At 42.6% G+C, this 13,451-nt stretch overlaps 2 protein-coding genes across 3 annotated transcripts in view; both read left to right on the top strand.

Moving 5' to 3' along the window:
• The window catches only part of LOC111975557 (receptor-type tyrosine-protein phosphatase F-like), a 172,065-nt gene extending 167,380 nt beyond the window's left edge, over positions 1-4,685 (top strand). Inside the window, 3 exon segments of the mRNA XM_070447653.1 lie at positions 2,176-2,330; positions 2,486-2,621; positions 2,916-4,685. Of these exon segments, the coding sequence (XP_070303754.1) occupies positions 2,176-2,330; positions 2,486-2,621; positions 2,916-2,984 (360 nt within the window). The 3' untranslated portion in view covers positions 2,985-4,685.
• Positions 4,686-5,494: 809 nt separating this feature from the next.
• The window catches only part of LOC111975437 (lysine-specific demethylase 4A), a 17,773-nt gene continuing 9,816 nt past the window's right edge, over positions 5,495-13,451 (top strand). The window contains exons 1-13 of one of the 2 annotated variants that reach the window (XM_024003721.2): positions 5,495-5,620; positions 6,658-6,830; positions 7,036-7,211; positions 7,569-7,683; positions 7,801-7,994; positions 8,315-8,364; positions 8,766-8,869; positions 9,006-9,143; positions 9,375-9,613; positions 10,963-11,123; positions 12,198-12,640; positions 12,759-12,855; positions 13,195-13,376. In XM_024003721.2, the coding sequence (XP_023859489.2) occupies positions 6,690-6,830; positions 7,036-7,211; positions 7,569-7,683; positions 7,801-7,994; positions 8,315-8,364; positions 8,766-8,869; positions 9,006-9,143; positions 9,375-9,613; positions 10,963-11,123; positions 12,198-12,640; positions 12,759-12,855; positions 13,195-13,376 (2,040 nt within the window). In that variant the 5' untranslated portion in view covers positions 5,495-5,620; positions 6,658-6,689. Of the gene's footprint in view, positions 5,621-6,657; positions 6,831-7,035; positions 7,212-7,568; positions 7,684-7,800; positions 7,995-8,314; positions 8,365-8,765; positions 8,870-8,983; positions 9,144-9,374; positions 9,614-10,962; positions 11,191-12,197; positions 12,641-12,758; positions 12,856-13,194; positions 13,377-13,451 lie in introns of those variants that run through there. The other variant, XM_070447651.1, reaches the window with a different exon arrangement.

Below are 13,451 nucleotides of genomic sequence, written 5' to 3' on the forward strand. Positions count from 1 at the left end.
CAAACACACACACACACACACCTCCTCTGTGCCTAATAAAGTCCCTGGGGCTGCCTCACCTGAGGGAGAGAAGGGAAAGAAGAGAGGAGGAGGGAGAGAAGGAAGGTGGATGTAATTCCTCTTTAATTCATGTAGCGGTAATTAAGAGTAAATTAAGACATAGAGAGGTGTTAGCTTGCGTTCCAAATGGCACCCTATTCCCTATATAGTGCACTTTTGATCAAAAGTAGAGCACTATATAGGAAATCGGGTGCCATTTGGGACTCATTCGAGGTGTTAGTATTCTATTTCGCGGGAGGCAGGCAGGCATCACATCTTTAAAGTGCCAGAGGGGATTAGAATGACTTAGGTGAAGAAGGGGAGGATAATGATGATGATGCAATGATGATGATGTCATTCTGGTTAAGTTTCTGATATCCTGAGGTGGTAATTCAAACTATCTAGTCTCTTGCCAGCTATGCCACTGACATAATGATGTAAGTCACTGAAGTTGTGCACACCAGACATTACATACATAACAAGCACTGTCTTGGTAGAGCAAGGATCTCTATGCATGCCTGTTAATTTCTTTATTGCTATTGCTATGTCAGAACACTCAGAATCCAATAATTCAGCTGAAGAAACTGAATATCCATGTGTCAGTCAAACCTATCAGACGTTAGAGACCCTTTGAACATTGTGCTGAGGCTGGTGTTAGTTATTACTCAGAAAAGTAAGGGCAAAGATAGGTAGAACTCACAATTCCAGCAGCACCTTAGCTAGATAGAACACACAATTCCAGCAGCACCTTAGATAGATAGAACTCACAATTCCAGCAGCACCTTATACTGTACTTCATGCCTCATATAGAATGCACTGTCTGTCTCTGTATGGTTGTATAAGCAATGATGTATGGCTATACTGTATCCTGCTGTAGCTTATAACATGGAGGAGCAGACCATATAGCTGCTTTAATCTCACGGTCACTCATTTCCTGCAGTGTGTGTGTGTGTGTCTGGCCGTACGAATGTATGAGTCTTGGGCTGACTCTCACATGTTTGTTGGGATTCCTGACAGAAACCTAATCACATTAACACCACTACTCCCACAGCTTCACACTGCCCTCTACTGTTGATCTAGTGGAACTGGACCCCAGCTGCAACGCTGCGGGTCTCACTGCCTTGAAGAGAATAGGAACTTAATTTGTCAGCAACATAACATAATGAAAATACACCGAGCCCAGACCCCATTATCAGCACAAGGGCCTCTCAGATCACAGTAGGACCACACAGGGCTCAGCGTGGATACTCTAGGTCTATGGGGATGTATTGAAGTGTACCTTATATCCTTTGTAGTTATGATGTTATCCTGACTCCCGGTGTCATGGCCTTTGCTGTATCCTGACGTAACTCGTGTCTCGTGTCTCTCAGGCAACAGAAGGCCTACATAGCCACCCAGGGCCCGCTAGCAGAGACCACAGAGGACTTCTGGAGGATGCTGTGGGAACACAACTCTACCATCGTCGTCATGCTCACCAAACTCAGAGAGATGGGACGGGTGAGTGGCATAGATACTGTACATACACTGGTAATACACGCACACACAAACACGCGCATGCATGGACACACACACACACACTAATGGATGGTATTGTTGATATGACAGTTCTGTCATTGTTGTCTGTTTCTTAGGAAAAGTGCCATCAGTACTGGCCTGCTGAACGCTCTGCTAGGTACCAGTACTTTGTAGTGGACCCCATGGCTGAGTACAACATGCCCCAGTACATCCTCCGAGAGTTCAAGGTCACAGACGCCAGGGTAAGTCCATCTCTCCATCCATCCTCCCTCTTCTCTCTAGTGACGTACATCACTCTCTGCTCTATGCATAGGGCTAATTATTGTACATAGCTGTACGCTAAGCATATTTTCCCAGTGAATTGTTTGAACACATGTAATTATCTCTGCACTGTGGTTATGTTCTGATGTTCTGTGTATAGAAATAGATTCTGCACGTTACAGCAAAGACATTAGTAGCTTGAGAACACACTAAAACAATACTGGTAACATTACTCAAAGTCTGTGGGTATAATGCTTTATGTAGTGGTATAAGCATGTATGAGCCCTTATAATGTCTAATAATAAGGCTTAAAGAAAATACTCACTTTATGCCCATCATCCATTCCTCACCACCTCTAAGGATGGCCAGTCTAGGACCATTCGGCAGTTCCAGTTCACTGATTGGCCAGAACAAGGGGTGCCAAAAACTGGAGAGGGCTTTATCGACTTCATTGGCCAAGTGCATAAAACCAAGGAACAGTTCGGACAGGATGGACCCATCTCTGTGCACTGCAGGTAAGGGAAACCAATGACAATTACCATTGTGTGTGTGTGTTTATGCGTGTGTGCGCTAGTGTGCCTGCCTGCTTATGTGTATGTGTGTGTGTGTGTGTGTGTGCGCATGTGCGCACATATCTACTGTGTATAACCCTCTCTTTGCTCCCCCACAGTGCTGGTGTTGGGCGGACTGGTGTGTTCATCACCCTGAGTATCGTGCTGGAGAGGATGAGGTACGAGGGGGTGGTGGACCTCTTCCAGACTGTCAAGACACTGAGGACCCAGAGACCTGCCATGGTGCAGACAGAGGTACAGTACAGTCACACACCTGTGGTGGGAGACTGGTTAGCGAGGGAGTGGGAGTACAGGTCCTCTCCTAGATAGAGATATCTAAGCAAAGCAGCGACTCAGTTAAAATAGCTGGTTTATCCAATTAAAAGAGTAAGATTTCCAATGTATTCATTACACATAACAAATTAACTTAAAACAATTTATTTGCATTGATACAAACACTCCCAGGAGATTATGGTACCATTATTATATTCTAATAGATGTCACCCTGTTGACTGACTCTGATGTTGTTCCCCTCTGTTCCCCTCCCAGGACCAGTACCAGTTGTGCTACAGGGCAGCTCTAGAGTACCTTGGAAGCTTTGACCACTATGCAACATAATAACCACTCCCAGAATGCACTGGGACTCCTGGGGTTCAGGAGCGCCAGCCGTGTGTCCCTTCTGAGCTATATCCATACTGTCCAGAAACTGCCGGAGGGGTGAGGGGAGAGGGGGAGGAAGAGAAGAAAAGGAGTGAGGAGGAGTGGGAGAGAGCACAAGTCTGACTGGATGACCGTCAATCAGGTGGAGCAGTACTCCTGGACTGACTGCACAATAAACCTGCTTTAAAACCCTTCACTACTAAAAAGTAACCTAAAAAGCTTCAGTATGTTTCATTCTGATGTCTCTATAGCTAATGCACATGCCATGAAAACACTATTATTTCCTCCACCTGCTTATATGGCAAACTTTATTTTTCTGCTTTTATTATGCATTAATATCATTACTATTACCCATTATATATATGTTATTATTATTATTATTTAGAATTTGTTTTATAATCATTTATACACTGGTTATTGTATGTCTTATTGGGTCTTATTTTAAATTCATTATTTGTATCTTTTTATTATTTTTTACACAAGGGACATGTATTTTAAACATGCTCCGAGTTATTATTAATACTGGAGACGTACGCATACTCAGAGCTGCTAATAATATTTTAATTTTTTTACCATAATTATAATATTCTAAAGTTCTCTATTCTCTGGTTGGTCGTATTCAGTGGGATATGGGGGACACAACTTTTATTAGTATTTTCACTTCCTGGTATTTACAAAAACAATCTCCACAAAAAGAGATCAAACACATATACACCAGATTTAGTGAACTACTATAAAATAAACCCATCTATGTTTATAAAAACTGAATAGATTATTCTTGATGATGTTTTATGAATAATCTACCATGTACAGATTCTGTTTACTGTGATTTTCTCAATGCCTGTCGCTCAAAGAGCTCCGGTCCAAACTCCAGACCCAATGAAATAAAGAAAGAAAACTACCGGTACATGAAAAGGTGTTTGTCCTGTTACAGCACCCTTAGTTGTCCATGGGACTGAACCAAACCATCACTCCCAAAGGACACAGAGGAACTGGACCCTAGCTCTGTCTGCTCTGATCTGACAAGCTAGACCTGGTTTGGAGCAACAGATATACAGAACTTCACATCAGACTAATGTACAGCGCCCAACAACACCCCTCCTATGAGAAGTGTTCGAGTGACCAGACAGACAGTTATCCATCCCTGTATTTCTGATTACCCTGCTGATTCTGAACTACGATCTATGAATTGGACATGTCCATCTGCATACGACTGACCTAGTTCCCCATGACTGGCCATCCCTGTAGAAACCTCACAACAACCCAGATGAACTTCTCTTCTGACTGTCACTGACTCTACATCCATGGTATAACTGCTGTAATATACTGTATTATCTCCTCACTGTGCTACAGAAGGACATTCTCCTGTAACACAAAGAAGCAGCATCAATGTACGGTGGAGGATCTCTACATTATAGTCAAGCGTTTCTCTCTTATGTGAGGCTATAGGATTGCAAAGTGAGGTGAATTTGGATTGATTGGGCCCGGATGGACGGACTGCAAAAACAAGGATTTATTTCACTTTGTCTTCAAATAGTGCCGTAGGGGTTCAGTCTGTTGTATACACAATCTGTTTTCTATTTGTTAATAAAAAGGAGAGGGAAAAAATGTTGCAAAAACCTTGATGTTAATAAAGTTGAATAATTGTTTTTTTTTTATTATCATGTTGTGTTGTCGTGTCTTGAAAAAATATATATTTGCATAGCACACAGCAACACACCACACACACACACACACACACACACACACACACACACACACACACACACACACACACACACATACACAGCCCGCAACAGGCCACACACGTTGTACCCTCTCGTCCCCCCATCTCTCCATGATACTGCCAGTGGAACAGATGGTGGAAGATACCCCGCCAGCTAGGACCTCCTGTGTCCTTTGACTGCCTGAACACAGTGCTTCAGCCACTGTCCTGACAGAACCCCTGTCCTGACATAACCCCTGGAATATCAGTCACACAATGGCATACACTGCATTGTGTTTTATAGTAGGTAATATAATTGTGATCAGTAGGATGTTGCACATTGTTCAGACCTAATGGAATAACAATTTGACAAGTCAAGTGGCCGGAAAATACAATTTACATGTACTGTATAATAAAATAATTGCCCTAAGGGATGAAAATGATGCTGGCATTCAACACCATTGCTGGCCATTTTATCATCATATTGCAAAAGATGATACACTATGACTTTCACCGTTTTGAAGTATGACTTTTGTGCTTTAGAAAATTTGGTATTTGTAAAGAGAAATGGGATAGTGAGATGGGGAAGGCTAGTGATAATTTTCATAAACTTTTTTAATGAGCATAATGTATTAATAAGGCCTCAGTTTGCATATTTGGGCCTGAGTAGTATAATAAGGCGGAGTCATGGCAAAATACTGCATTTTGATTAGTCTCGGTAGCGCGTGGGACACGCCCTCCTTCATCCTTGTAAACAAACACATTGAGCATGCGTACGACACTGGCGTAATGGAGGTCTATCTTCCTTGACCACGGTGATTTGTTAACAAATCGTCTTCTGCTTTTAAAGCTTTGGAGCGAGCATTCAGTCATTACTTGGTCAGCTTTTGTAAGTTAATATTTTAAACATCAAAACGTGTGTGCTTTTAAGTAACTTGCGGTAACTTATGTTGCTGGAATAATTGCGCTTGCAATTAACGTTAGCGAGCTATGCTACACTGACATTAGCAAGCTAGCATACTTGCTTCTCAAATGTGTCTCTGTTCCGTTATCTTTAACATATTTGCATAACATGGCATGATCATACGTTATTACTTTACCATTGCTATACATTAATAACTAAAGTAGATAGAGGTATGATACAGTCAGGTTTGTCAGGCATCTTGCTAGCTAAAATGCTAACGCTATATGTTTTCCGGGAGTTAACTGACACTGGGCCCGGTCCTTAAATGACTTGGAATTCAACCAATCACAAATTTAGGAATAACTTTAATGAGAGTGTCGTCCAATCACAATCAGCAGGTGGGCAGGAACTTGTCAAAAACCTAGCGCTAGCTGACTAGAGTAGCATTAGCATGTTATTAACTTTATGTTGTAATCTATTACGAAAAGTTCGACAACTAAGTTAGATAGCTTCTAATGGTGCTAGTTAGCTATCTCTCTCACGGAGGATATCGATATTTAGAATTAGATTGGGTTACTGAACATCAATGAGCGAAGCAACGTTGGTTAACTGGCCGATTGAATTTGACTTTTGTTGTTGATATTTTATCCAGCTGCTAGCTAACTGTTGATATTAGCTAGCTATAGCCTGAAGTAATTACGACGACATTCCCTAGCCCCTCAGTCCCACAAAAACATGTATATATTGTGTTCTGTTTTTTGCTGTGTTGTCTTTACAGTAGTTAGTGACCTTTGTAGGATGAACTTTGTGCTTTAATAACTATAGGGGGCGACAGGTGTTCGTCTGTACTAAAACGATTTAGGCAAGTTTAGAACCTTTCTAAAACATCTGTTTGTGTTAGTTGTCAACTGCAACACACATAGGCCTATTATAAGTAGTTGCAACATGTTCAATGTGATGCAACGTTTTAGAGAAATTATTAAACAGACATCTGATCAAAACAAATGTGTTCTCTTGTCCAGTGTTTGCAGATCAGAGCAACTCTTCTTCGAGGATGGCGACAGACACTGAGTCCCAGCAGACTCCTGACTCCAGGATCATGACCTTTCACCCTACCAAGGAAGAGTTTAAGGACTTCAGCCGTTACATCGCCTACATGGAGTCACAGGGAGCACACCGAGCTGGAATGGCTAAGGTGTGTGTGTTTGCATCTACTTTTCAGAAGATCATAAGCATTTATTCCCCTGATCTACATCCTGTTTTGAGAAGAGTAGAAGGTGCCCAACCAACATCAGACGAGGTGTAACCAAAGATCTATAGGCCTGTCTATATCCTGTTCTAAGAAAAATGCACTCTGTATAAAGACTAACTCAATCCTATGTTTGATATGTATTTTCCAGGTTATTCCACCCAAAGACTGGAAGCCTAGACGTACTTATGATGACATAGATGACTTGGTGATCCCTGCTCCTATACAGCAGGTGGTGACTGGCCAGTCAGGTCTCTTCACACAGTACAACATCCAGAAGAAACCCATGACTGTCCGAGAGTTCCGCAAGACTGCCAACACAGACAAGTGAGCCCTCGTACTGTTATGGGCAATTCCACGGTAACGGAGTAATGCTGAGACTTAGATTTGTCACTTTAAATTGTATGCCAAACCATACAGCTCTATGCACAAGGACTACTTTTAACAATTCCACTGACATTTTTACAAAAACACATTTAATTGAAGAACAGTGCAGATGCAAATTTGGTAACAGAGTGACTGTTTGTGCTGTCAACTTTCCATATGCACTGTTCTTCAAATAAATGGAAATGATTGTAACATAGGTATACACGGTTACATGGTTGTAACTGGCTATAGTTCTAAAATCACTGCAAGATGTCCTTTGTTTTGATTGTCACATCTAATCATCCGTTGTAATTGTAGGTTCTGTAATCCCCGCTATGTGGATTTTGAGGAGCTGGAGAGAAAGTTCTGGAAGAACCTGACTTTTAACCCGCCTCTCTATGGAGCAGATATCAACGGAACTCTCTACGACCCAGTGAGATATTCATATCATCACACACTGTCGGGTTCGCCTAACAACCTACTGTTGAAATGTCAATGTCTCTGCTTACCCTCACCAACATTTTCTCTGCTTCATCTCTATCTTTCCTAGGATGTGACAGAGTGGAACATTGGTCATCTGAACACTATCCTGGACACTGTGGAGAGGGAGAGTGGGATCAAGATAAAGGGAGTGAATACTCCTTACCTGTATTTTGGCATGTGGAAAAGCACCTTTGCCTGGCACACTGAAGATATGGATCTCTACAGCATCAACTACCTGCACTTTGGAGAGCCCAAGTCCTGGTAAACTGTTGATGTATTTTGCACAGATAAAAAGAAAACACACGGTTCAGTGAAGTTATACCAATAGATATTAAGGTATGTCTATTTTACAGATTACAAATGGAGTGTGTGTCATTGGGTCGTTATTGTACGTAGAACCTAACACTAGCGTTTTGTCCAGGAGGTGTACTTGTACATCAAGCTGCTTCATGCTACAGAAACAGGAGATTGGCTCCTACCCTATGGGCCGCTCTGGCTAGGACAAGCCTTACTTGATTTACTTACTTACCTAACACAGCATCTTGACTACCATTTACATCATTACTCTTGTCTCTCTGCAGGTATGTTGTTCCCCCTGAACATGGGAAGAGATTGGAACGTCTTGCTAAAGGTAAGTGGAGCAGAGGAGGCAGGCTGGAATATAATAAATGGAATGGAGTCAAACGTGGTTTCCATGTGTTTGATACCATTCCATTTATTCCATTCCAGCCATTACAATGATCCTGTCCTTCATTAGCTCCTTCCACCAGCCTCCTATTGTGGAAAGGAATTTCCTAATTGATCTTCATTCCTCATCAGAGTTTCCTCTATTTGCATTTAGCACCTGCGCATAAAAAAAAAAAGACATGTAGATTTATGCCCCTGGAAGACCCCACCCCCGCTAACTCTTCCAATGCTGCTGAAAAAAATCCTACGGGAAACTGCTCATTGATTATCAATATTCTTCATGTCAACATATTATCAGACAGTGATCAGCAGAATTCCTAACGTCTTTGAATCCTGTTCATGCAGGGTTCTTTCCTGGGAGTGCTCAGAGCTGTGAAGCTTTCCTGCGGCATAAGATGACTCTTATCTCACCCTCCATCCTGAAGAAATATGGCATACCGTTTGAGAAGGTGACCGCTCTTCAATGGCAACATGTTATCAAATTTCCCAACCTTTGACAAAGTTGGGATGCAGCAACAAAATACAAACCCATGGGTCTGACTATGTGTCTGTTGTGTGCTTAGAAGCTGTCTGTTGTGTGCTTAGATAACCCAGGAGGCAGGCCAGTTCATAGTGACCTTCCCATTCGGTTACCACGCTGGTTTCAACCACGGCTTCAACTGTGCTGAATCCACTAACTTTGCCACACAGCGATGGATCGATTATGGCAAAATTGCCACACTGGTATGTACAACTAAATGAATTAACACATAGTATGCATGAAACCAAGTCATTTATTTAGTGTGATCTGTGATTGGTCTTGTGTTACTCAGTTTGTATGGTCGTGGGTACAATTCCCGCACGGATCACATACTAAAATGTATGCACTCATACCTTAAGTTGCTTTGGATAAAATTGGTAAGTGGATTGATGATAAAATATACTCATGACCAATCCCTATCCTCCCTCCCCCAGTGCTCGTGTCGTAAGGACATGGTGAAGATCTCCATGGATGTGTTTGTGAGGAAGTTCCAACCAGACCGCTACAAGGCCTGGAAGGCAGGGAAGGACAACACTCCTATTGACCACTCCAAGCCCACGCCAGAGGCTGCTGACTTCCTGAAGACAGGGGAGCCTGGGAAGGAGGGTCCAAGCCGCAGCGAGGCCCCTGACCAGGAGAATATCCCATGCACCACCACTCAGGAGGAGAAGAGGTCCATGCTTTACTGTAGTGTAGTATTGTCTCTAGCTGGTGTAACTTCATATACACTGAGTGTACAAAACATTAAAAATACCTTCCTATTATTGTGTTCCACCCCTTTTTGCCCTCAGAACAGTCTCAATTCGTCAGGGCATGGACTCTACAAGGTGTCAAAAGCGTTCCACAGGGATGCTTGCCCATTTTGACTTCAATGCTTCCCACAGTTTTGTCAAGTTGGCTGGATGTCCTTTGGGTGGTGGACCATTCTTGATACATACAGGAAACTGTTGAGTGTGGAAAAACCACCAACTTTGCAGTTCTTGACACACTTAAACCGGTGCGCCTGGCACCTACCATACCCTGTTCAAAGGCACCTAAATCACACGTACACAATCCATGTCTCAAGGCTTAAAAATCCTTCTTTAACTTGTCTCCTCCCCTTCATCTACACAGAAGTGGATTTAACAAGTAAAATCAATACGGGATCATAACTTTTACCTGGCCAGTCTGTCATTGAAAGAGCAGGTGTTCCTTATGTTTTGTACTCTCTGTATATTTCAAATCAAATGTATTTATATAGTCCTTCTTACATCAGCTGATATCTCAAAGTGCTGTACAGAAACCCAGCCTAAAACCCCAAACAGCAAGCAATGCAGTTATAGAAGCACGGTGGTTAGGAAAAACTCCCTAGAAAGGCCAAAACCTAGGAAGAAACCTAGAGAGGAACCAGGCTATGAGGGGTGGCCAGTCCTCTTCTGGCTGTGCCGGGTGGAGATTATAGCAGAACATGGCCAAGATGTTCAAATGTTCATAAATGACCAGCACGGTCAAATAATAATAATCACAGTAGTTGTCGAGGGTGCAACAAGTCAGCACCTCGGGAGTAACTGTCAGTTGGCTTTTCATAGCCGATCATCTATATATTTCATTTGTGATTGCAACATCCACCTTTTAAAACTTTTAAATTAATTATATATACCCGGTAATTCTTGAAGAATATAACTTATAAACGCCTCAAGCTTAGTTCAACTGTCGTACCTTACTAATATAGGGTATAGGGTCAACATGGTTTAAGCTATCATTTTGATCTTATGCATGGTCAGTTCTTGCATCCATAGCTCTGTCTGAATTTGAGTGGTTACATTTCTCTAACCCCATCTTTCAGCTGTTTACCAAATCAAGTGGCGGGGTGACCGTTTTGTTTTTTCAAATGCAGATTTCCCTTTTAATGATCAAATGAAAGCATTCATTCATACTGGGTTTTGGTCTCCACTTTGAGCAAGTTTCTCAAAAGAGACTTATTGTATTTAAAAAAAAAAAAAAAATATTCGCAGTTCCTCTCTCTGTCCTGTGCCAATGCAGCCCGAAGGTTGGGAAAAAGCGCCAGCGAGGAGGAGATGTGGAGGCAGCAGAGGACGGAGACACTGAGCAGGTTGATGAAGAGGAGGAGGAGGAGGGAGAGGTGGACCAGAAGAAAGCCAAGCTGGGTCAGGAGGAGAAGGGACACAGTCTGGCACACAAAGGTACCTCAGTTCATCTTTGACACCATCTTTGACACCAAAAAATACTGCATATTGACTTGTTAGACTGTAGCTAGGTTTCCATCCAATTGGTGACAGATTTTAATTCAGATATTCAAAATCTGCATATAGAAAATATGTGCCATTTTCCCACCAGTGGTGTTTCCACCAAATGGACTTGTTGCTGATAAATGTCTGTGCATGATGATGTAGTGCACACTAAATTTACTTTGGTATGTACAGAAAAAAAATCAAAAGTGTGATGTGTTTCCATCGTATTTTCAACTCTACTGATAGTTTTGCCACACAAACTGTTGTCTACTCTGGTCTTGGCACCAGTGTTCTAGCCAACAGCTCACATATATAGTGGGGTTATGCTAGTCTACATGAGGAGATTATTATGGCTATTATTTGTCAAACTGCAGTCATATCAATCGTGTCAACAGAATAAGCACTTTCACCACCCTGTGAAGTTCATCATAACTTATTTCATCTGTAGCCTAATAAACTGCATGGTTTCCTGAGTCGTAGTGGGAGGACCACACACCATATCATTGTGTGACTACAAGTTTACTTCGATATGATGGTTGTGCATAAAGGTGTTTCCACCAACATTTCTTACATTATTTATTTAACCGACGCAAAAAGATCTCACCATGTCGAACGAACAAATTATCTTTCGGCATTAATAAAATTGTACTGTCACTTCCTATTTCCATCACAGCTGGAAACTGTATAAGGTATGACTTTATCCGCATGAAAAACCACATTTCCATCCACATTTATGAGGGAGATCATTTACACCAGTGGTATTCAATTTTTGGGGACCCTATCTTTTTCCCCCAGGAATTTCTCGTGACCCCACCCCAAATCTGTAAATGTTATTTTTCAATTCATCTTTCTCAAAAATGTGTATATTTGTATATAAATTTGTATATTGTCCCATACAATAATTTGTACTCTTCCTTTTTAATTTTTCTTTTATTGGATACTTTTGCTAACCCCACTGCTGTTCCTCGGCTTTGAATACCACTGATTTAGACAGTACCTCCAGTTTTTCATGTTTGTTTATTTCAGAGCTAAAGGCAGAGGATGTTAAAAATGAGCGAACAAAGCCACCACTCAACGCAAAGACCAACCGAAACACAAACGCCAGCCGAAAGCTAGCACTTCAGATGAAAGCCAAAATCTCTCTTAAATCCACTCCAATTAAGTCTCAGCCACAGACTAACAGTCAATCAACCCAACCAGCGGCCCCAGAACCCTCCCCCCAGAGCTCAGAGAAGGCCGGCCCCAGTGAGGATGTGAAGCCTCCAGCCAGCAGCTCCAGCCCTTCCTACCCAGCCAGCAGCTGCAGCCCTGTCCACCGGCTCTTTCAGAGGACCCTGAGCCCTGCAGACGTGCTACACGTCCACAGCTACGCCAAGGGAGACTACAGCGAGGGAGAGACTAGGGAGGGCAAGGCGGAGAGGAGGAATGATAGTAGTGATAGTGAAGGAGAGGAACAGGACAACAGCAAGGTGAGAGGAGTAGAGATGGAGAAGAGGAGTGTTTGTTCTGAGGTCAGATATACTGTACTGTACATGTTCAATGAATCAGCGCTAATGATTCTGTTCCTAACCCCTTTTATTCCACCAGAGGGCAGAAGATGGAGAGGATGATGGCGCTGTGCCCAGAAAACTGGGGATGTTGCCTTGTCACCAGCGTCTGATGAAAGACAACATGAGTGACGAGGGTGAGTAAAAATATCACTTCCTCACTCACGTAGGTTAGCCCCAGTTAGGCTTCCTTTTCCTAAGCAATGGATATGATGACTTGTAGAAAAGCAGTGTCAGGCATGTTCCTCCATGGAATAGAAGCGATGATGTTGGCATACTTGATTGCATTATAGTAGTTTGTCTGTGTGTGTTTTCATAACTATCTGTTTGGTTCCAATGGCTCAGGGGATTAAAACAAATAGCATGGTGGATTTGATTTCCTTCATGTGCAACGGTCAATATCGACAGTTCTGTAAGTTGTTTGGGATATGGCATGTGCTAACGCTAAAATCTATTTATTTTGCTGTCGTTTTAAGAGCTGCCAGAGCAGCCACCAGTAGACGAGGATGGGCTAGAGGGAGAGTCGTGGGCCAAGCCCCTGGCCCACCTGTGGCAGAATAGACCCCCCAACCTGAAGAAAGAGAAGGAGTACAACCGTTGCATGGGCCTCCAGGCCCCATACTGCTCTGTGTGCTCACTCTTCCAGGCATTCCAGCAGGTGAGGAAGGTGTGTGTGTGTGTGTGTGTGTGTGTGTGTGTGTGTGTGTGTGTGTGTGTGTGTGTGTGTGTGTGT

The sequence above is a fragment of the Salvelinus sp. IW2-2015 genome, linkage group LG16 (assembly GCF_002910315.2).
Source record: "Salvelinus sp. IW2-2015 linkage group LG16, ASM291031v2, whole genome shotgun sequence".
NCBI classification, from domain to species: domain Eukaryota; kingdom Metazoa; phylum Chordata; class Actinopteri; order Salmoniformes; family Salmonidae; genus Salvelinus; species Salvelinus sp. IW2-2015.